A 22,758-nucleotide genomic window follows, 5' to 3' on the forward strand; every position below is an offset into this window, starting at 1 on the left:
AAACCCAGCCTGTGTATATCAGGCCCCATCGTCGTCGTTCCTCAGCCCAGCGTATTCAGTCCCCTGGTTAGCCGTGCTCAACCGCGCGCAAAGGCTCAGCAGTGCCACTGTCTCAGTCGCAGCGTAGTGGTTCAGAGCATCTAACAGGATCTGCAGGTGCCGGCTAAAGTTGGTCTCCCACTTGCGGATAATCTCAAACAGGTTGTCGATGCGCGCCTCAGTCTGGGGACCCCCGGGCGTGGCGGACGAGGTGTCGGCTGATGAGGAGCCGCGGGAGGCGGCCTTGGTGGCTTGGAAGCGCCTCCACTGGTCGGCCGTCATGGTTGGGGGCTTGTTGGAACTAGAGAGGTCCGGGTCGGATTTCTCGAGCTCACGGGTGAGCCAGTTAGTATACGCTGCGAAGATGGTGCATGTTTGCATGAGCTTGGAGTGGATCTAACGGGTGAGCAGGTTAGCTAAACTTTTCCAGCTCAGAATCAATAGTGAGAGAGTAGACTTACTCTCAGCAGCTTGCTGTTAGTCAGCATACACTCCTTCAAACAGGTATCCAGGAAATCCACATGGTCCTGCATGAGCTCGTCCACCGTGCGCATAAACCCGCCCGGTCTCTTCTCCAGCGTCTCATCCGTGGTGCTTAACCTTGACATAAACCTGGTCCAGTTAGGTTCAATGACTTCGGCAGTGCAAAAGTACAGAAGCTGCTGCACGAATACCAACATGCGAGCTCGCAGCGTCCATACTCTACGTTTCCAAATCTCGAGGTTGCGGCTGGATCCCTTGTGGCCCCAGCTGATACCGCGAGTCTGTGTCTGCCAGGTTGTTGACAGTTGGGATTCCAGGTAGCGGAGGGATAGGAGGTAGCGGAAGAGGGCCTGGTACCTCCAGACGGTCTTGCGGCTGATGACGAGGGATACGGGGAAGGGGACCATGTAGTCCAGCTGGAGGGATGTGAAACCCACGGCATTCTTGTCATTATCAATCGGCTGGTTTGCCAGCGGTTGCAGAGACTCGCCCTGCTCAATCCCCGTGATGTTCACCACCCTTTGTAAAGACTTTGTCAGGGTGATCTCATTCATCTCAACCTTGACATCCTCCTTGAAGGGGTCTAACGATACGATGCTCCCCGGTTGCCGCAGAACCAGGTCAAGCAAGGACTGCAGCTTGCTAGTGTTGACCTTCTGCACGGGTTTCCGCAGCTCTGACGCACCAAGTTCGAGGAAGTAGGAGAAGTAGTCGGAGGGGTCGAGAAAGAAGTAGTGCTTCAGAGATTGCAATCGAGCAGGCAGAGCGTGGGTTGTGAGGAGCAGTTGCATCAGTGATTCGTTGGCGTGAGCATATGCGTTGTTGACGTTCTCGAGGAAGCGAGGGTCGTCAAAGGAGGTCGGGACATCCTGGACAACTTTGCTGACATCAACACCACCACATTCCCGAACAACATTTAGGTATTTGCCAGCAAGCAGCACCTTTTCCTTGACACTTTCCAGTTGTGGGGGAACATCATGGTCGCGTATTGTGTACCGTCTCTCCCAGTACTCGTCCGTGTAGTCCTGCTCCAGCCGCTCTCTCCTAATACTCTTCTGCTCCTTGATAAGAAATTCTGAGTGGGGATCGTTTATACCTCCGTGATGTAGCCACTCGTTGAGCATCACCATGTAAGGCCGACTGGCATCACGGAGCAATGTGGTCAGGAGAGCTCGCGCTGCAGGGTCACCGGACATGGACTCTAGCCTCCTAGTCACCAGCCCGATAGCCACGCCACCCTTGCAAAGCTTCTTCCCGGTCATGTTGCCAGGAACCAATTCGCCGCCATCCCTCAGATTCTCGAGAATATTCTCGTAATCATCGACATCGTCATCCGACTCGTCGCTCTCTTCGTCCAGAAGCGCATTCTTCTTCAGCAGCTCTTGTGCAAGTGAGTAGAGCTGCAACATCATCTGCTGTGTCGGGACTGTCTGGATATTAAGCACATGCACTGTGAACGTGTCGCTTGTAAGGAATTGCGTTTCCAGTTGTGCAATCATGACGAGATATTCCTGGAGGAATTTGCGCACCGAGGCACATAACGCGTGGCTGACCGAACCAAACTCCTCCCGGCTCTGTACGTCGACAAAGGCTTCCAAGGCCGAGTAGTAGGTGGCCAACTTGAGCATCGACTGGGTGAGGTCGTGTAAGCTCGGGTCCAGGCCTTGCGCAATTCTGAATGTCGGCCCTGTAAGCCTGTCTCTCTCCTCATCGGGGTTATAGCCTTTGGCGAAGCGGATATATTGGCCCTCATATCCCATGAAGACGAAGAGGAGGTCCTCCACGATGGCAGCTTCCTGAACCTCGAGACTCAGCTCGCTTAGGGGCTTGGGCTGTGGCGCTTGGGGAACTGTCGAGGCGAGTGGCGGTATGGATATTCGCGAGGCGAGCGGCGCCGTCGTATGTGGTAACAATGTAACTTCGGGGTTCCATGGTGCTGCTGCTCCCTTCTCGTCAGTCCTACGATTGCCTAGGGATGCTTCCATTCCCCGGTTCCCCATACCTTGCAGCGTGTTTGCTCTTGACCGCGCCTCTGGCGCTTTCGGCCTCGGTGCCTCGGATGGCCTCCTCTCATGCTGACTCCGCTTCAGCTCCCTCTGTTCCTTCTCGGGGGTGGTGCTCCGGGGCACGAGGCGCTGCAGGTGCGCCTCGAAGGTGCGCTCCACAACCTTGCGCTGTTCGAACTGGCGCTCGTCAACTGTCCGGTTCACCGGCCTAGGGTTTCCGGACGCCGTGCGTTTGTGGGATGTCGAGGCATTCTGGCTGCTGGGCTGGGGCGACGGCGCCTTCTTATACGCGTCGGCCTTGTCGCTCCGGAAGCTGCTCGAGGGTGCAGGAACGCGGGGCCGCCTCTCGTCTGCGTATCCATTGGCGCGACTCGACGCTCTCGCTGGGGGGGCAGATGACATGCTGGCGAGCTACATCTGAGGATCGGGGTCGCGAGGGTCCGGTAGGTTTTTTTTTTGGCTACGGCGAGGGCATCGCTCTCAGTCTCGCGTGCTGAGACACGAACATGCACAATCGTGGGGTCGAGTCGGCTGGGCAGCTTAGGCAGTGGCACCTACTACGTAGCAACAGTGGCTCAGGCACCCCACTGAGGTGCCCTGTCACGACACACTTTACAGTGGCTTCGGTAGGCGCGTCAGGCCCCGGAATACAGTAATTGCGTTTCCGGCGGCACCCAGGCAGGCTGAGGGAGGTGCGAATGACGGTAAACCCCCACATCCAGCCAATAGGGGAGCTACGAGCGCCGGGAGCTTGCTGCGTACCCTCGCTGCTTGCCTAACCTCCCGCCAACCGTAGGCGACATCGTCACTTCAACCTCCAGCTCCAAACGACTCCAACATCACAATCTCGACAGTCTAACGCCGCCAGCACCCGCAAGAGCTTTCCTTTTTTTTTTCCTTCTCCTTCACTAGCCATAAACGGCCTGTCGAGGTCAAAGCCGCAGCACAAACACCGCCAAGATGTTTATGGCAAGATCGGAATACGGTCAGCTCCCCTCCTCACCCCTCTAACCTTCTTCCCATCCCCCAGGCTTTCCTCAGGCTGACCCCGAATCACCCACCTGCCAGATCGGGGAATCAATACCTTCTCCCCCGAAGGCCGTCTCTTCCAGGTCGAATACTCCCTCGAGGCCATCAAGCTCGGCTCCACGGCTATCGGCGTCGCCACCTCCGAGGGCGTCATCCTCGGCGTCGAGAAGCGCGTCACCTCTACCCTCCTCGAGACGTCGTCGGTCGAGAAGATTGTCGAGATTGACCGCCACATTGGCTGCGCCATGTCCGGCCTCCAGGCCGACGCCCGCTCCATGGTCGAGCACGCCCGCGTCGAGTGCCAGAGCCACACCTTCAACTACAACGAGCCCCTCGGCGTCGAGAGCACCACCCAGGCCATCTGTGACCTCGCCCTTCGATTCGGCGAGGGTGCTGACGGCGAGGAGACCATCATGAGCCGACCCTTTGGCGTTGCCCTCCTCATCGCCGGCCACGATGAGAACGGCCCCCAGCTGTTCCATGCTGAGCCCAGCGGTACCTTTTACCGGTATGATGCCAAGGCTATTGGCTCTGGCTCCGAGGGTGCCCAGGCGGAGCTGCAGAACGAGTACCACAAGGTGAGTTTAATAAGCGCCGTACCCGCATTCTTTCGGCATCTCTTGTCTAACACCGGCGGCTATGTAGTCTCTAACGCTCGAGGACGCCGAGACGTTAGTTCTCAAGACGCTCAAGCAGGTGATGGAGGAGAAGCTCGACCACAAGAACGTGCAGCTGGCCAGCGTGACCAAGGACAAGGGCTTCAGGATATACACAGACGAAGAGATGGCCGCCGTTGTCGAGCGACTGCCAGCCAACTGATCGAGCCAAAAAAGAAACACCACAAAAATAAAGATTCCCAGCCTACGTGCCATGAGCCATCGAGAACCATTGCAATCTTTTGGCTTGCGCAGGTAAAGCCTCGTGGTATGTAACAATAATGCAGTGGCCCCCATGATAGCGCTGAATTGAGAAACAAACACCCAGCACCCTATCCCTATTTGAAGCCCCAGAGTATTTTGATCTCCAGTTGATATCCAGCCGCATAGGCGTCAACAAAAGCCCAACATAACTGAAATCCCAAGTTTCTCTCTTCAGGGGACATGTGCCGCATCACGGTTAAACGCCTCGTCCTTGAGTTCCAAATATTCAAAGTCGTCCTCCACTCCCAGCAGTCCCAAAGCATAGTGTGCCCGCTCGGCCCTAGCCAGGACAACCCGGCCCTCACCCCCTGCACTGCAGTCCGCCTCCATAATCCGCTGGTCTATGCGGCGATGGTTGTTCCAGATAGACTGTTTGGCATCCTCGCTATCAGAGGTCCTCATATAGGGAGGGCCTCGCCCGAATTGAGCCGCTCTGGTCCACGCTGACTCGCAGCCGTCCGCAATTTGCTTCGCCGACTGCCACCCCGTGAGGCGTGTGATGTCGTGCATTCGCCTCACGAGCCATCTACGCTGGCTGTCATCCTGAAACTATGACGAGTTAATAGCTTGACCCATGGTGAACTTGGGGCCCGAGGAGAGAGCTCCTTACCTGAACTGCGGCAACAAACAAGCACATCGAACTCTCGAGGAACGCCGCAGCCAGTACAGTACTGATTTCAGTGACGCTCGAGCAATCGTCGGACAGTCCCACAGCGATACGCCCAACCATGTTGGCATACCCGGCCGTCTTGCGAGCCGAAAATCCCACAGATTGCATAGCCGTCGGCGGCATGTCAGGGTGGCTCCGGTGGAGGTGAATCAGGCCTGCGTAGAAGTTCATCCATATTCCCGCAACAGAGTAGGTACGGTACTGGAGCGCCGGTCCAAAGGGGTGGTCCCTGCGATCCGCGTACTCGGAGCTCAGGGGCTGGAATTCGGGGCCCAGGCGGCTCTCGAGGACACCAAAGGCACGTCGTATGGATTCCCACTCCTGCAATGCTGCTTGGTAGGTCACTTGGGGATCTACTTCGTCGTTGGAGTCATCTCGATGTTCCGTGCTTCTCCGGGGGCTGAACCCCATCGGAAGAGGGACGGTGGCCTGGGTTGGCACCATCCCCGGAAAGGGGGGAGAATTCCCACGGTGAGGGTCTTTAGCCCGGCTCGCACGAAGTTTGCGAGGCTGGTCGTTTGCAGAAAACTTTGTCAGTCTTCCGAGCAGCAGCATCAAGTGATCATATGTGCCATAACTTCAAGTGCCATTGTCAGCTAAACCACCTCGGGGATGGTGCAGATGTGCAGACTCACCAGCCATCGAGCTTCGAAACTGGAGCTCGTGGTAGACAATGCACCCAGTTCTCATAATCCATGCTGATTTTGTTAGTTTCTTCTGCTCAGGTCGCTGATGATACCACGCACATACAACAGTTTAGCTCCCCCGAGCATGGCCTGGTAGACATCCATCTTGCAGTACCACCAAAACAGATCCCGGAGACTCTCAAAGTTCTCAATGTCCCTTTCAGTCACAGTGGACTCGACACTTTGGAACAGTTGGTCTTCCCTCAGACAGTAATCGTCTGCAGCCACAGGGTACCCCGTGATAGTGGTAAGAAGGTCAAAGTCAAGTGCGTTTGGATCAGGTGGAAGAGGACCACCAGCCCCGGCTGGACCCATTTCCTTCATTATTCTCCGTCTATCCGCTAAGCTCCTCGCGGGGAGACACCGCCTCGCTATTTCCCTGAGAGGAATTTCCGCAAAGAGCGTTCTAGCACCGTACAAGTGGCTACACCACTTGGTGTGTTCCGAGTTCCAGACCTCATAGTAGGCAAGCAAGAGCGCGGCCGCTAATGTCGCCAGGCGCAATCGCCTTGAAGGTGTCGTTACATTCTTGGCAACCCGACGTAACGCAATATGATAGTGTTTGAGGGCGGCAGTTGGGGAGTTGTTCTGTAGCTTAGATACCTGCAAGCTCGACAGTGCCAGAATCGCGTGGAGGAGCGCTGGATGGTGAAACGAAAGGACAGGAAATTTGTCTGACACAACTCAGCTTTGATCAAAATACCTGGCTAAATTCTAAACTCACAGCTCCAGATGTTGCCTCCTCGATCATCGGTCACGTTCCGCTCAGTGGGTTCGAAGAAATGGCGCTCGTAGAGGGACATGGTAGGCCCAGTGACTCGCATAAAGTGCTCAAAGAGTTTTCTCTTTGCATCATCCTTCAGTTCCGACGCATGTGGGGAATTCATATATTCTCCAACAGTATCATTGCGAGCAAAGGTGGAGAAGGAACGAAGGGACACGTCCCTGGAGTTGTGCCCATACATGCCCATAAATATAGGTGACATGAGCGAACTTGGTTCTTGCTCAACATCGTCAGAATCCACCATTGACGCTTCCTCGTCGCTTCTTTCATGAAACTCGGGCTGCGCATTTCCCATGGGTAGTATGGACAGCTGTGGTCCGAGAAGCGGCAGGCTTCTTGAGGGTTCAAGGGCAGTGCCCTGCTGTCCAGCAATAGTGATCTGTTCCAAGGCATAATAATCCTGTGAATGGCTCGCCTGAGGGAGATTGTGGGTGTGAAACTGTTGGTCAGGGTGCCAATAGCCAGCTGCGGGACTGGAGAAGGCCAAAGAGTTTGGCTGTTGCATGAATGTGTTCGCCGCAGGGTATGGATTTATGCCAAAATCGAAAGCTACATGAGGAGCATAAGGAACCTGTCCCGGCAGACCGGAAGGTAAAGGGACCCCATACTGAAAGTTATGGGGCTGATGGTGCTGATAGTCGAACGTCGGGGGCCTAGGGGCTATTGTTGGCAGTGGACCCCGCCCAGATGATCTTGCTTGCCGCGATGCGAGCTGGTTTAAAGGGTGCGTTGCTCCATAGATATAATCCAGGGGTCCGAAGGGGTCGGAGTGGAGTGAATGCGCACCGATCGGGTCTTTGAAGACAACTCGCTGGTTGTATCCTTCGCATGCTCGTTTCGACTTGATGCAGTTATTGCATGTTGGCCTCCCCTCATCACACTTGATACGCCGCTTGCGGCAAGCTGTTGCCCATGCTGTTAGGCTAGTCTAAGAGATGTTTGGATCGGAGACAATGGGGACTCACTCAGACAACCAGTCTTGGTCCTCTTTCTGTTGGTACCATTCAGGTTGGCTTTCTTGTTCGAGTCAAAATCCTCCTCTCCGCCGTTGCTCTGATTAGGAGGTCCATCCGCTGCTTGAGCCTCGTCTGCTCTGGGTAGAGCTACCGCGCTTTCCATCGTTTCTTCAGGCAGTCCAACTATACGGCTCCGAGTGGCGTGGCGCGAACGGTTCGGTCGCCACGTTCAATTGGAACGACGTCGACAAGGTCCCACTACTTGATCACAAAGTAGCCTGCATAGTGCTTTCAGGCGCCTGGCTTTATGCTAGAGATTGCCAAGTCAAAGCTGAGCGAAGCCCTCCCTAGTTAAACTAGGGGGGAATATCGAGGGCAGCCGAAAAGTCTGAGGAAGACGATGCCAGGCCTTGATTGCAAAAATCTAAGAAATAGTATTCTGGAGGATTATAATAGAGTCTGAAGGAGGCCAGGCGGACAAAAGCAACTATGACAGGGGGTCCTGCCAGCCGCTAGATAGGAGGGGACGAGATCAGTCCATGTGAGTTACGTAAATAGGTTGGCAGGCAGCCAGGAGAAACTAGGTGAAATGACACCTGCAGTTTCTAATAAGCAGTAGAACTTGGAAATATGAATAGAGGGGAGTGAAACATGACTGTGTAACTCGATTTGAGGTCGCCCGCAGTATTAGGAGCGGAGAGCAACGGGTGATGCTAGTGACGGAGGCTAGGGGAGACCACCAAGAATACCTTGCTAGGCGGAAACCTGGCACCGTATGCCCGTAACCAATAGTTGTAAATGATGGTGCTCGGAGGAATGCCCAATGTGATACAAGAACCTCTAGTGAGCTTTCACAAAGCTCACCGTAGAGTTGCGAAGGATCCCTAGAATTGCGGTCAGGGCAGACAATACTTCCGGACAAGAAACAAGAGCTATCGGCGCCAGGATTTCGTATCCAATCGGGACATGCAGAATGCAAACGCGGGTCGTGATCGGATGGCACACGCATAGATCCTCGACTCCCAGTCTACCTAGGTAGGGGATAAGAGTGAAGTTGTGGAGTGGTCTAGGCTACGGGGGTCAATGGGGAGCGATGGGGAAGCAAAGGGGGGGGGCGAGGCGGTCGGTCCAATGGGGCCCAGCGGGTAATCCCGTCCGTGGCAGGCACATCACAAATCCCCGTCACAGGCGCCTTCCTTCTCTCCATCCTCTCCATCCTCTCCTTCTCTCGTGGACGCCCGGCTTCTTCTATCTGCCTCATAACCCAGGACGTCTCTCTAACACCGACTTGCAGTTCTCCCACGTTACTCCAAGCCCGGGCCACCGGCAGTGATTCACGCCCAGGAATTTAGTTATGCCCACAGGAGCCACAGGTGCGACCCAAACAATACAATGCACCGACCCGCAGAGTGCTTGGTAGTGCCTGGTGGTGCTTGTCCTCGGTCGGATGCGATCGCGCCATGCAGACTCATGCTTCTGACCGAACATGTTCGGCCCTATTCCGAGTTGGCGGACCCGATGCAGCTTGCAACTATGAATCGCTGCCCCCGTCGCTTGTCGGTGTGCCACAAGCCTTTGCGCCGGCGTTTCCAGCCACGGAAGACTGCAGTATCCAGTTTGACATGCCCCATGAAGCCGTCAACTCATCAAGCCGATCAACCTTAGTTGTATCGTCCAAACCACGTGTAGAGTGACAAGCAGACTACCCTGTGCTACATGGTAAGGTAGCAAGCACATGGCCATGCTATACCCATGCCTTTCATCCGCCAATATTAATAAAAAAATCCATTGGATCAAGAAGCAGTTCGTTGGCCGTTGTATTGTTTACAAATCTAGCTCACGCAATCGGCAGTATCATGAGTCTAGTTCAATTCACCAAGTGCAACTGACACCTAAAAATATACCCTTAGTACTCGTCGTCTACCCAAGCTCTGTAGTTGTGTGTCATATTGGTATCTATACTATGGCATGAACACTTCTCTGGACGCTGATGATTTGCCTTGTTTTACAAACTTGCTGATCTGGCTATGTGCCTCTTCTTTTTGTCGCCCTCCCTGTCTTGGACCCTGAAAAGGTGCACGGACCACTACCAACTAGCAACTCAAAATTTCAATTTCACCGAAGCCTTAACCCCAAGATTCATCTGAACTCACGAACCGGCCCATCACCAAACCCAAATTAAATCAAAAGAAGATGTTCGCCGTCCCAGGATGGTCCGTCTCGGCGGACACGCTAAAGACAGAATCGGTCTCCAAGACAAACGCTTCACCATCGACAACCAAGTCCAACAAGCGCAAGAGAGGCGGAGCCGCCGCCGAGCAAGTCACCTCTTCTAACGTTGCCGACTTGTTTGAGTCTGTGGTGGAGGGGAAGAAGAGGCCCACGGCCAAGTCTGAACAAACTCCCAAGCGCCAGAAGAAGAACGGCAACAAGGACAGCAAGTCTGAAGACAAGCCCGACGATGAGGTCAAGGGGAAGAAGCAGGATGTGAAGGATAGTGAACCGTCACCAGCCCCCAAGAAGGACAAGAAGAAGCAAAAGCAAGATGCGCAAAAACCCCAGGATACCCCAGACTCGAAACCCGCCAGCGATACCGTCGCAAAGGCGCCTGCGCCCCTGCCGCCCGCCCCTCCCAAGCTCACGCCCCTCCAGGCCTCGATGAGGCAGAAGCTCATCTCGGCGCGCTTCCGCCACCTCAACGAGACGCTGTACACCCGGCCCTCGGAGGAGGCCTTCTCCCTGTTCCAGGAGTCCCCCGAGATGTTCGACGAGTACCACGAGGGCTTCCGCCGCCAGGTCAAGGTCTGGCCCGAGAACCCCGTCGACAGCTTCCTCGCCGACATCCGGCGCCGCGGCAAGGCCAGGGCGCCCCCCGGCAAGGGCGGAGCAGCCGGCAAGAAGCTCCCCGCCCCGTCGTCGTCCTCCTCGTCGGGCCCACTGCCCCGGACAGCGGGGACGTGCACCATCGCGGACCTGGGCTGCGGCGACGCCCGGCTGGCCGAGTCGCTGCAGAAGGACAAGGACAAGCTGCGCCTGCAGATCAACAGCTACGACCTGCAGAGCCCGAGCCCGCTCGTCACCAAGGCCGACATTGCCAACCTGCCCCTGGCGGATGGGTCTGTCAACGTGTCCATCTTCTGCCTGGCCCTCATGGGCACCAACTGGATCGACTTTGTGGAGGAGGCCTACCGCATCCTGCACTGGAAGGGTGAGCTGTGGATCGCTGAGATCAAGAGCCGCTTCGGCCCCGTCCGGAGCAAGAACGCGCCTGTCGTGCACAGCGTTGGGAACCGCAGGAAGACTGGGGGCAAGAAAGGCAAGGGCGACGGTGACGACGAGGGTGCATTTGGGGAGGATCTCGCCGTTGAGGTGGATGGAGTGGACGACCACCGGAGGGAGACAGACGTCTCGGCCTTTGTGGAGGTGCTACGCAAGAGAGGCTTCGTCCTGAAGGGGGAGCGCAAGGAGGCTATTGACCTGTCGAACAGGATGTTTGTCAAGATGCACTTCATAAAAGGAGCTGCGCCGACAAAGGGCAAGGGCGTTAAGGCGGAGGACCAGGCCAGGCCTCCCAAGAGGGGAATGATGCGCAGAGACTTGACCAAGGACGATGACGAGGAGGATGGAAACGAGGCCTCGATTCTCAAGCCTTGCGTCTACAAGATACGGTAGTCAAAGTTGTCTCTTAAATGGAGTTATTGAAACCACTACTGGCAATGCCTAATTTTTCGGCTTCGTGAATGTCGTGATCTATTAATGCACCGCAGTCAGTGTAAAATACTGACGCATATTCGACCGAGGCCAAGACGTCCGTGGCGTGTACCACCCGTCCCATTTCCCAAACAAAATTCCCAGTGACGCCTTTTTAGAATCACCACCTTGCATCCCGCTCGCTAATCAAGGTGGAATTTGGCCGTGTCGCCCACCCTTAACCAAAGAAGAGGATCCCAGCCGCCATTTCCACATTGTCATCGGTTGCTTGAAGTGCCTGGATAGCACGCGCACGGTCGGCTCCCATGGCCATAAGGGCCTCCACATGCTGCGGAGACACGCTGGGACTTGACTCCGGCACTGGTGGCTGTGCGGGGCTTGCTGCTTGGGGAGCTGCGGCGGGAGTAGCCTGCCGCTGTGGCTGGGAAGGCTGCTGCCCTCTCTGTTGTTGATCATCTGCAGGAAGAATGGCTCCGGATTGTTCACCAATCTGTGTGCCGGCAGGGCCAGGGATGGTGGGCTCCTCAGTGGCATGCTCCTCAAAGTCTTTGGGGATGTCTGCCTCACCGAGGAAAGGAATCTCCTGGGTTTGAATTACCAGACAGCCCTTCTCTAAGTTGATGCAAGCCTGGTATCGCTTGAGCATGTCTAGCCCAAGAAGGAGATCGACTGATTTTCCCTCCATGACGGTGAAGCTGCAAGGTAGAAACAGGTTGCCTATCCGGATCTGAGCAGCGTGCACACGCCCAATGATCTTTGCCGTTCCAACACCTCGGGCGACGCCCGCGAACCGTGTGTCGATGAGCCGTGAGATCCCACAGACCTCAGAGCATTCAGGAGACATGATGGTGGCTTGTGCCCCCGAATCGACCAGTGCCTTCACCTTGTGACCATTGACTTCCACGTCACAGTACAGCAGGTGGACCCTTCCGAATACTGCATGGTGGTGTTAGCATAAGTGTAACTGATTGGGGAGTCGGGAACCTAACCTTCTGGATTATGTTCCATAGCATTTTGGAGATTTTCCATGACCCTCTCCTGGCGAATCATCTCTTCAATTCTCCGTTGGTTCTCAATGTTGAACGGATCGTCGTTGAGTCTCTCAATCTCCCGCTGGCGCTCTAGACGCTCCCGCTGCTCTCTGTCGTAGCTATCCCGGAGGATCTGAGCAAAACGAGCCGGGTCATCCAGCGCCGCCGCCAGCTCGGGGTTCTGCCTCTCTACCTGCTGCCGCGTGGCCGGGTTCCCAAGCACCTGGAGGCGAATGAGCTCCGGGTCCGGTTGGCCTCTCCCTGGCTGCTGGGCCTGTCGTTGCTGGGGCTGTTGAGGACGAGCCGGTTGCGCTGGCACCCCAGTGCTGCCACGCATATCCCTTACGTGCACGGCCAGCATCTCGCCATCGCCAATCTGCAGCTCTTCCATCGTCTTGGAGTCGTCTGATATCAGGCGGCCATTCAGGTATATGTGCTGCGATGTCGGGGCGATGTTGCTCTCGGCTTGGATGGATTCGCGGAGGGTCGACACTTTCATGTCGGGGAAGACATCGAGGGTGAGGAGGTTGTCATCCTCCTCTTGTTGAGGATTGTGTATATTGAGGGTGATGCGCCTGTTGGAGAGCCCAGATGTCAACGAACGGAGCAATGGATAGCATTAGCTAAAGAACACGGCCTACATTTCGTTAGATGTATAAGAGTATTTCTATAACTGGGCGCGAAATCCTGAGGGGGGTAAGAAGCTGGTGCTCGCACGACAGGGGCGTGGCGATGCGAGGTGTAGGATGGGGTGGAAGGTGGGAGGAAAATAGTGGGAGATCCGGATATTCAGCTAGCCAACTAACTTGAATGCCGGAAAGGGGGCCTATATGCCGGGTGTATGCGAGGGCGAGCGGGAGCTGCAGAAGCGGTAATGGCAACCTAGAAATCTGGGAGCTTAGAAGGTCATGGAAGCGCAATGGGGGGGTTTATAACGTCCCGTCGTCAGCGGGCGGGTGTCCCCATGCGAGTGCCCGTGTTTGACGTCCACGGGCCAAGGTGGGATTTGGAGGGGCGACCCGGCAGAGAGCTGTGCCCCCTCTAGCCTCCAGGGGCCCAGGCAGTCACTATGAAGCGCAATTGGGCGGTGACGACAGTTGACTCAGCCTAGGTACCTATGCAGGGCGGGAAGCGGGACCCCCCTCGCCTGCTGTTGTCGCCGCACTACGTACCTAGTACGAGTACCGCACCAGGAGCGCTCTAGCCTCTGTGCCACTTCTGCTTCATGCTACTGGGGCTATTAGACGTTGTGGCTTACTTCTCTCGAGCTCCCCGCCTCGGCCTGGGTCATTCAACATACGAATACGTTGAGCCTCCATCCCCAGAGTCACCAGCCTAGACCAACCATTCGACCAGAGTGCCATGCATCCCAGACCAGCAATGGGGGTACTAATACCTTTGCACCAGTAGTATACCGCCTGCTAATATCGCGCGGTGAACCCAGTTGTGAAAGGTGTAAAGGAGTAGAAAAGCAGTGGGCAACTGTTGCCTCGACAACACATCCCATAACCCATTTTAAGCACAAGGTATACCAAAAGACTAAGCGCCTGTGAGCCTCATAATGCGTCTTCTACGAGTACATCAGCATTTCTCACTCAACATGGCTGAGTATGAGTACTATATGGGGCGGACATTCCTACATTACATGCCCAAGGTCGGAAGATGGGCTCTTCGCCGCCAAGTAATACTAATACTAGATGTGAGCCCATCGTAGCAACATTCGACGTCCGTACGGATACTCAACTCGGAATTCTCCGCAGACATTTCAAAACTTGGCCAAAAAAAAAAAGGCATTCTCCAGTCCTATCAATCACTACGATGCATCGCCTTGACCACTTTTATCCATTTGCAGAGGGGTCACCAAAACAGAGCGGGGCGGGTGGGGGGACTCGGTGTGAAAAAAGTATCCCTCCCGCCATTTCTTGGTGGAGAGGTACCCGACAATGCCAGACCCTGGCGAGGCCCACAGTGAAAAAGTTCTTATCGATAGTTCCTCCGCCAGATTTGCCCACCCTCTTGCACAGAAAAAAATTGACCGCCCTCGAGCCGCTGCATCTCAACACCACCCTTCGGCAGCAGTCCCCCCTTCGCAGCACAACATTCGTCCGTCGTCAGACTCAAGCTGCCCACCATGAAGACGACTTGGAAGGATATTCCTCCGGTGCCTACTCAGCAGGAGTTCCTGGACATCGTGCTGAGCCGCACCCAGCGCAAGCTTCCTACCCAGATCCGTGCTGGATTCCAAATCAGCAGAATTCGAGGTGGGACACCACATTGGCTTTGATCGCATGGCTCACCACTGACACTCTCGCAGCTTTCTACACCAGAAAGGTCAAGTTCACCCAGGAGACCTTCTCCGAGAAGTTTGGTGCCATCCTTGAGAGTTTCCCTCGCCTTCAGGACATCCACCCGTTCCACAAGGATCTCCTCAACACTCTCTACGATGCCGACCATTTCAAGATTGCCCTCGGCCAAATGTCGACGGCCAAGAACCTGATCGAGACCATTTCCCGAGACTACGTGCGCCTTATCAAATATGCTCAGTCTCTCTTCCAGTGCAAGCAGCTCAAGAGGGCCGCTCTTGGTCGCATGGCCACCCTTCTCAAACGATTGAAGGATCCCCTCCTCTACCTCGACCAGGTCCGCCAGCACTTGGGCCGTCTGCCCTCCATCGACCCCAACACCCGCACTCTCCTGATTTGCGGCTACCCCAACGTTGGAAAGTCGAGCTTCCTGCGCAGCATCACCCGCGCCGATGTCGATGTCCAGCCATACGCTTTCACCACCAAGAGCCTCTTCGTGGGCCACTTTGACTACAAGTACCTGCGATTCCAGGCCATCGATACTCCTGGTATTCTAGATCACCCCCTCGAGGAGATGAACACCATTGAGATGCAGAGTATCACGGCCATTGCTCACCTGAGATCCGCCATTCTCTACTTCATGGACCTGTCGGAGCAGTGCGGCTACTCCGTCAGGGACCAGATCAAGCTGTTCCGCAGCATCAAGCCCCTCTTCTCCAACAAGCTCGTGTTCCTTGTCGTCAACAAGATCGATGTGACACGTCCTGAGGATCTCGCCGACGACATTCAGGAAGAGCTCCAGGGCCTTCTCAAGTCCAACGAGGTCGAAATGCTCCAGCTCTCTTGCAACACCCAGGAGGGCGTTCAGGAGGTCAAGAACTCTGCCTGCGAGCGTCTAATTGCCGATCGTGTCAACCAGAAGCTCAAGGCTGGCACCAACAACAGCGGCGCCATTGGAGGACGCCTGGCAGATGTCATGTCTCGCATCCACGTCGCTCAGCCCATGAATGGACAGACCCGTGAGACGTTTATCCCTGATGCCGTCAAGAACAGGAAGAAGTATGACAAGGATGACCCCGAGCGCCGCCGACTCGCCCGGGATGACCAGGATGAGAATGGCGGCGCAGGCGTTTACAACGTTGATATGAGGGCCGACTGGATGCTCAAGAACCCCGAGTGGAAGTACGACCCCATGCCCGAAATGTTCAATGGCAAGAACGTGTACGACTTCGTCGACCCTGACATCGAGGCCAAGCTGGCTGCTCTCGAAGAGGAAGAGGAGCGCCTTGAACAGGAGGGCTACTACGAGTCTGACTCGGACATTGATGATGATGAGGCCACCGAGATTCTGGCCAAGGCCGAACAGATTGAGGAGCAGATTGCCCTCCAGCGCAACGAGGCCCGTATGAAGAAGAGACTCAAGAACCAGGCCATCATCCCCCGCAGTGTTCAGAAGAAGAAGCTGTCAGAGCTGGAGGACGCGCTCGATCGCCGTGGTTTGGACACGACCGAGATGATGGACCGCGCCAGGTCCAAGTCCCGCCCCCGTGGCCGCTCCATGTCAAGGAGCCGCCTGGGCACCGAGGATGCCGACGCCATGGACGTCGACACTCCTCGGGATCGCATGCGCTCGAAGAGCCGCCTGCGTTCTCAGAGCCGTGCCCCGACTGTGAACCGCCGTGAGGACGGTGTGCAGGACGAGGAGACCCGTTCTAAGGCGGACCGCCTTTTCAAGCTGCACCAGAAGAAGATGAACAGGATGGCCCGGCAGGGCGAGGCCGACAGGCACACCACTGCCTCCATCACCAAGCACTTGGTAAGCTTCTACCATCTACTCACCCAATTTTGGATTCCTAAGCTGACACATACATAGGTCGTTGGAAAGCGTGGCATGGGCAAGACCAACCGTCGCTAAAAGCTCTCTTCGTATACTGCCTTTCTTCGCTCATTGGTTGGTCTCGGCTGTGTGAATCTGGCGTACGGGTGTACTTCTGGGGATCGGGGATATAATTTTCTTGAAAAAGTGGCTTCGCAGATCAGTGGCCTCTTAAGTAGATGCCACCAGGTAGATATCACGATGATTATGACATATTCCAAGCGAACTTATCGAGGTCGCATTGCCATTGTCCTTTCATTAAACTGAACAGTCTCTCATGTTGTATTGGTCATCTTGGGTCTTATTCCTTCTGGCTCCAGCAGCATCTACCGTATACGGGATATATCCCTATCCGACAGCACATGCGAATTGCAATGACTCCGACTCGCACCACCCTCCATGTGCATATTTATGGCTCTTCCGTGACAGTGAGGCCATCCCGGAGACCCTCAACCTTGAGGTCTTCTCCAGTGGCCCGACGGTAGATGTCCTTGACGTCATCGGTAGTGGTCTCGAAGTGGCTAGTGGCGTCGTAGCTCTTGGAGAGGAAGATGTTGCTCTTGGCGCCAGAATCGGTGGGCTCGTAGATGGGAATAGGAGGACCCTGTGTGACGAGGTTTGTTAGATATGCACCGATAGGCTGAGTAGATTAAAAGACTGTACCATGAACTGCTCCTCAATCTTGCCGAGGCGCTCGAGACCGGGCTGGAGCTCGAGGTGGTGGTTAGCAGACGTCTCAGCAATGGTCGAGACAATAGCGATGTAGTAGCCATTAGGGCAGACGTTGTGAGCCCACGAGACGCAGGCAATGTAGATATCTGGTGGGGTTAGCCAGTTGCGGGATGTACAGTGCAAGGTAAAGGGATTCCCACCATTCTTGCGACCGACCTGCGACTGAGGAATGATGAGCTGAGCAGAATCGGCGTCGTTGGTGCCCGCCAGAGGATGCTTCAGAATGCAGATGGCGCGGAGGACGTGGCCAACAACCTTGGCCTGGCCAGGGAAGTACGACGGGTCGGCAATAATCATGCCGGCCTTCGTCTGGAACTTCATATTCTCAACACCCGACATGGTAGCCTTGATCCCAACGGCCTTGTCGCCCTCATACAGAACCTCGTCGACGTTGGTATTGAGCATGTAAGTGCCACCGTAAATGGCAGACAGGCGGGCAAACCCCTGGGGAAGCTCGCCGAGACCGTACAGAGGATAAATATAAGGGGACTTTCCGTAACGGGCGACAGAGTTTCCGTACAGGCGGATGCGCTCAATGGCCTCGGGTGCTTCGCCCTTGGCCGTGATGTAGTCGTCCGTGAGATACAGGGCCATGGCGTGGCCAACAAAGTCCTTAGTGGTGGTCTCGAGACCGAACTTGTCGTAGACCTCCTTCATCGTGCAGGTGTTAAAGTCGAGTCCTGGCATACAGGCGTCAGCTGGCTATGATCAATATCCCATTCCTACATATAGTAATTACCCTTGTGCGTGGAAGGGTCTTTGCGGTCGAAGGTGCCAACCCACTCGATAAACGACTTCATGCGGCGTTTCTCAAAGATACCCATAAGAGGCGACTTGAGAGCCTCGCCGGCATCAGAAGGCACCTTGGCAACGGTGGCCTTGGGCCCGGAGCCCTGCTGGACGTAGCTGCCGGTGACCTGCTTGAACTCAAGGTATCGGGTAACGTCGGTGGAGACGAGGATGTTGGTGAGCTCGCCCGAGGACATGAGGAACTTGGGGACGAGATCGATGTTCCATTCGTTAAGTCGGCCGTACGCCTTCCACGGCTCCTCGCCCTCACGGTAGTTGCCATACTTCTTGAAGAGCTGTTCTCGCCACGGTCAGAGGTCGGTCGGGGAACGGGTTCGCGCACGGAGGTAGGGAGATTTTACCGTCTCGAGGTTTACGGAGGCGGCCTCTCTAGAGAAGAACAGGTAGGTCAGCAAGAATCCAAGAGGGGCGATGGTTCTGGGGTGGCCTATCATACCCGCCGTAGTGGTCGTTGCGGTCAATGTGGAGGACCTTCTTGCCCTTGACACTCAGAACACTTGGGGGTGGTGTCAGCAGGCTGTTTCTGAGGGCCAAATTCAATCGCCATCGGCGTCCAGGAGCTTCTCACCCGGACAGAATGCACTCGGTCAGGCCTGGCATCTGGTCAGTAAAGTCGAACTCCCGACTGTTGGCGGCGGATTGCCCCAAATGCCCCGCGTGGGGATGGGCCGAACCGTTGGGTTAGAAGCTTACCGGTGCCCAGCACAACAACATCGTACTCGGGAGCGATCTCATCCATGGTAGGCGTCTATGGTGGTTTGAGGGAGAGGTAATGGGTAAGACAAGCGCAAGACAACAGTTTCTGCAGTCAAAATGGAGAACTGCAGATGGGGGAGACCAGGTGGTGTTGATGGAAGCTCGAGGCGGGGTTTCAAGTGGAGGGGCCCATCGCTAAAAGCATCGGTGAGCCAGACGTTGGGAGGAAATCCTTGCCATGCCCAGCGCAGCCCCAATTCCAAAGCTACCTGTCAATTAAACAGATCAAGTAAGCTCGAATATCAAATTCATTGCCACCACCTTATAGTTGTCGATCCCTTCATTTGGTTTAATTGTTTACTAAGACCTCGGCCCAGACCATGGACAAGCCGCATTAACCCAAGCTTCCAGGTTAGGAGAGTTTCTGTTAATTAAGCAGCCTTAATATGCTCCACGCTTGGCGTCTCAGATATACATAGTATATTTAAGCAAATCTACCGTTGGAAATGACATCGTGGTCTAGAATATAGACCATAAAAGTGCCCCCGCGTCTCCCAACAGACTCGTGACTTATGTCCAGATGTACGGTACAGGTAATAGGTAAGTACAACGAGTACGAGTATCCGTAGCAGTACATGTATTCTTGTTGCGCATAAGGTACCAGGTTCAGCCCAGGGCCATACATATTACCTAGTATGAGAATAACCATTATCCGCCCCGGTTTGAGGAACTCCTGATGATATGACCACAATTTTCTCGTTCCCGATAAAGTCTAGGGACCAAGCCCCCGACCTGTTTCGCTTTTCGATTTGGGGATTGAGGCTGCGCGGTAAATTGATCTGCTGAGAGACCGAGCCCCAGTCGGCCGCTTTCCCGTCTCTTACAATTCAGTCTGCTGGATTAAATCTAATTGTAGATTGGATGTCTAGTGTTTTGCTTTACCACTGGTTAACCCCCTTTACACGGTGGATATTAACCTTCGTCATCGGACCGGCAAGCCGCCGTACGTTCAAGCTCATTATTACCGACAATTTTGCATTAAAAAGACCATCCCCCGCGTGGCGCAATGGCAGCGCGTGAGACTTCTACCGTCAAAAGACAAAGGAAATCTCAAGGTTGCGAGTTCGACCCTCGCCGTGGGGTTGATAATTTATTTTTAACCGTGTGTTTAAAAAAAACCCTTTTTTTTTCTCTTTTCTTTTTATTTATCCTTTGCAGTTTTTACGAGTAGTATCCCCTCTCCCCAACCAATGCCCACTCGTAACATCTTAAAAGTTAGGTAGTCATCAGGCCCGGTCACTTGATAGCTGGCCCAAGATGGCGATCATATACAAAAATTCCAATTATGACAGACAATGAATTTCTTTTCTTTTGTTTTTGTGCTTTTTATTATTTGTGTCTCTGGGACTGCAAAGATAAACGAATACTGCAGATGGGCGTGAACATGGTTCGCCGTATCTAGGTACTTAGACTGAAAGAACCGATGAACCCTCAAGTCGTATCTTATGGCAGCCCCAAAAGATGACAAGTTTTTTATGTCACAACATTTCGTCTTGCATCTACTATGCAAATTACCGCATCTCGAGTTTCCCCAATCATAGGAGGCTAGTTTTCGTTGATATTATAGAAGGAGTATATGTTCACTATTGTTCCACGCTCAGTTTCCGTCCCAGTGTTTCTTGATGGCAGGTTCCACAACTGGGCTTCCGACGTGGAACACTGAGAAAACATATGTTAGTAGATCTAGTACTTCACATAATCACTCTGATATGATTATGCCACAATCATCCCTGGGCAGGAAACAAGGGCACGCACGAGGGACCAGGTTATATTCCCCAGAAAAAAGCCAGCTAGGAAGACCCAAGGGCTCCCCATACCTTATAGATAATCCAGTATCGACTAGTGCAAGACCCAGCGCAATAAACAAGACAGGCCGTGCAGCTTGACAACATGCCATTATCGAAAGGAGCCGCTGCAAGGAACCGTTGCAAGGAGCTATTGCAAGTAGTTGTACTAGTATAGCCGGACAGATCCGCAAGCGATATTATCGCACCCCGAACCACCATGATAACTTGTTCAGATGTGTCTTTTCAATTTTAGCTGTCCTGTGTGGCCCAAACAGTATCATAAATTAGTTTACAGATACACCAGAGGTTGGCTACCATCTAGTACAGATAGAAATACATGTGGCTAGCCAGAGGCATGGATGCCTAACTGATCAGCCTCTTACGCGATCCCCCATGAGGCCGTACCTCATGCAGACTGCTTCTCCGTCTTCCCCTCAGCCTTCGCAGCTGCTTCTGTCGACGCGGCGTCCCCCTCTTGCTTGGGCTCTTCCCAGCTCTCGGCGGCTTCGAACTCGTCCTCGTACGCCGATGGGTTGTACGCCTGCCCTTCGCCGGCATTCAGGTCGATCTCAGGGTCTGAGCGGGCCACCTCCGTAGCATCCTCCCACGTGTAATATCGCTCCGTCAGGGCATGTCGAATCGCCCCCATTGTCTTCCGGACCTGCCAATATACGGTCAGTCATCTAGGGTTCAAACACAGTCTTCCAGGGGCAATTCTTCACCATACCTCTTCATCCCGAAGTTCCAATTCCCGCTTTCCGAAGCCCAGCTCGCTCCTCTCCAGCTCCACCAGGGACGTGGCAAGCATGTTCCTCTCGCGACAGCAACTCCACCACAGGGCGTGCAGGTCCTCCCACGACTTCCTCCGCAGCTCCTCCAACTTCCACGCACGCCCGTGCTTCTCTGCTTCCTCGGGCGTGTACACCAGCTTGCCCGGCGCCGGGAAAAAGCCCCAAAGTCCGTGCTTCTCATCCACCTTGATCTCGGGCTTGAAGTCCACCGGGCGCGGCAGTGGAATGTCGGACATGGATAGAGGCTCGCGCGGCCCCGAGCGGTAGATGCTGCTGACGCCTCGTCCCGGGTTCATGTCCCTGTTGGTGCCCCGTACCTTGGCTCTGCGCTTGCATAGCGGAGCGCTCGTTGAGAAGGCGGCGGCTTGTGTCTGGTTGCGCCCGAGCGCAAGGGCGCTGAGGGAGTGCTTTGGTTGAAGAAGGCGGCCATATGAAGGCCGCAGTGCCCCGGGACTCGCCATTGGGGAAGGATGCTCGGTTTGGGACGTTGAATCGGCACCTCGTCGTCGCGTGAGCTCCCCAATGATCCCAGACTTCAAGAAAAGTACGTCTGCTACAGGGGAAATTTCGCCCAATCAGAGTGCGGGTTGCTCGGCGGCCGGGCATACGAGGCTCCGCGACTTAGTCACGTGATATCTTTTGTAGCACTTGAGCTTCCCAGTATCATCCTGGAATAATACTACTGGTGATAGTAAATTCTGTTTGAGGTTCGATCCGTACTTCTAAGGTGCTAATAGGAATAATTTTGTATACGGAAAAAATCCTTGACATTGGCGACGATTTCGATGGCATTTACGCCTCCCCTCTCAACGAGACTTGGCTCATCTCGATGTAGCCTTTCGCCTACCCTATGCTTCCCCCGAGTGACGGGATGAACTTGGCCCAGCGGAATCCTCAAGGTTGTGGCAAGTCCATGTCTCTTGTGGTGATAAAATTGTAAGTCTAGCATTGTTCCTGTGCCCTGGATTATAGGGCCACGCCTCTGCGTGATGTTGGTCGGTTCTTGGCATATTGTTGTTTACAATAGCATGACTAGGAAGACCTGCCTGCTTTAAGAGGTTGGTATAACCTACATAGGATGCACTTTCATCATAGCACATCCAACGGTGCCTAATACTACGTAGAAGTTACTCAACCAAAGAAAAATATTGCCGTCATTTACTGAAAGCTAATCGGAAGTGTTATTAATGGCTGGGTCCTCAATTCCTCACACTCGGCGCCTAGGCGCCCGCCGACGACGCGTCTGTTGCTATACGATATATCTCTCGGCTTCAAAAGTAGGCGCCGAGTAAACATGCGCGTGCTCTGGCAAATATCCCGTCTGTTTACGAGTCAGTACAAATGTTATTACTTGACTTGGCCTAACTGATGAATAATCGTCATGTGTG

At 54.6% G+C, this 22,758-nt stretch overlaps 8 protein-coding genes and 1 non-coding gene across 9 annotated transcripts; 4 read left to right on the forward strand and 5 right to left on the reverse strand.

The window, feature by feature from the left end:
• Nucleotides 1-18: 18 nt before the first annotated feature.
• On the reverse strand, nucleotides 19-2,930 carry alp4 (gamma-tubulin-complex subunit SPC97; the record flags this gene model as incomplete). The annotated part of the gene is given in 3 exon segments (XM_083193593.1): nucleotides 19-435; nucleotides 501-2,736; nucleotides 2,752-2,930. The coding sequence occupies 3 exon segments, from the start codon at nucleotides 2,928-2,930 to the stop codon at nucleotides 19-21; spliced, it is 2,832 nt and encodes a 943-aa protein (XP_083050541.1).
• A 558-nt stretch (nucleotides 2,931-3,488) lies between these two features.
• On the forward strand, nucleotides 3,489-4,376 carry PUP2 (proteasome core particle subunit alpha 5; the record flags this gene model as incomplete). Its single annotated transcript, XM_083193594.1, has 3 exons — nucleotides 3,489-3,513; nucleotides 3,597-4,135; nucleotides 4,203-4,376. The coding sequence occupies 3 exons, from the start codon at nucleotides 3,489-3,491 to the stop codon at nucleotides 4,374-4,376; spliced, it is 738 nt and encodes a 245-aa protein (XP_083050542.1).
• A 272-nt stretch (nucleotides 4,377-4,648) lies between these two features.
• On the reverse strand, nucleotides 4,649-5,591 carry ACO1O0_004153 (uncharacterized protein; the record flags this gene model as incomplete). The annotated part of the gene is made up of 2 exons (XM_083193595.1): nucleotides 4,649-5,026; nucleotides 5,088-5,591. The coding sequence occupies 2 exons, from the start codon at nucleotides 5,589-5,591 to the stop codon at nucleotides 4,649-4,651; spliced, it is 882 nt and encodes a 293-aa protein (XP_083050543.1).
• Nucleotides 5,592-9,766: 4,175 nt separating this feature from the next.
• On the forward strand, nucleotides 9,767-11,245 carry RRP8 (25S rRNA (adenine645-N1)-methyltransferase; the record flags this gene model as incomplete). Its single annotated transcript, XM_083193596.1, has 1 exon — nucleotides 9,767-11,245. The coding sequence occupies one exon, from the start codon at nucleotides 9,767-9,769 to the stop codon at nucleotides 11,243-11,245; it is 1,479 nt and encodes a 492-aa protein (XP_083050544.1).
• A 256-nt stretch (nucleotides 11,246-11,501) lies between these two features.
• Nucleotides 11,502-12,814, reverse strand: DDI1 (DNA damage-inducible protein 1; the record flags this gene model as incomplete). Its single annotated transcript, XM_083193597.1, has 2 exons — nucleotides 11,502-12,220; nucleotides 12,274-12,814. The coding sequence occupies 2 exons, from the start codon at nucleotides 12,812-12,814 to the stop codon at nucleotides 11,502-11,504; spliced, it is 1,260 nt and encodes a 419-aa protein (XP_083050545.1).
• Nucleotides 12,815-14,446: 1,632 nt separating this feature from the next.
• On the forward strand, nucleotides 14,447-16,533 carry NOG1 (the record flags this gene model as incomplete). Its single annotated transcript, XM_083193598.1, has 3 exons — nucleotides 14,447-14,576; nucleotides 14,630-16,434; nucleotides 16,492-16,533. 3 exons carry the CDS (start codon nucleotides 14,447-14,449, stop codon nucleotides 16,531-16,533), a joined length of 1,977 nt encoding a protein of 658 aa, XP_083050546.1.
• Nucleotides 16,534-16,903: 370 nt separating this feature from the next.
• On the reverse strand, nucleotides 16,904-18,775 carry GDI1 (GDP dissociation inhibitor; the record flags this gene model as incomplete). Its single annotated transcript, XM_083193599.1, has 8 exons — nucleotides 16,904-17,098; nucleotides 17,158-17,312; nucleotides 17,367-17,906; nucleotides 17,966-18,311; nucleotides 18,378-18,405; nucleotides 18,473-18,532; nucleotides 18,605-18,629; nucleotides 18,730-18,775. 8 exons carry the CDS (start codon nucleotides 18,773-18,775, stop codon nucleotides 16,904-16,906), a joined length of 1,395 nt encoding a protein of 464 aa, XP_083050547.1.
• Nucleotides 18,776-19,784: 1,009 nt separating this feature from the next.
• On the forward strand, nucleotides 19,785-19,875 carry ACO1O0_004158. Its single transcript has one exon. It is a non-coding gene; the product is annotated as a tRNA-Arg (tRNA).
• A 1,110-nt stretch (nucleotides 19,876-20,985) lies between these two features.
• Nucleotides 20,986-21,831, reverse strand: MRPL4 (mitochondrial 54S ribosomal protein uL29m; the record flags this gene model as incomplete). The annotated part of the gene is made up of 2 exons (XM_083193600.1): nucleotides 20,986-21,240; nucleotides 21,307-21,831. 2 exons carry the CDS (start codon nucleotides 21,829-21,831, stop codon nucleotides 20,986-20,988), a joined length of 780 nt encoding a protein of 259 aa, XP_083050548.1.
• Nucleotides 21,832-22,758: the final 927 nt, after the last annotated feature.

This window comes from Amphichorda felina (assembly GCF_050947745.1).
Source record: "Amphichorda felina strain 45539 chromosome Unknown scaffold_4, whole genome shotgun sequence".
NCBI lineage: Eukaryota > Fungi > Ascomycota > Sordariomycetes > Hypocreales > Bionectriaceae > Amphichorda > Amphichorda felina.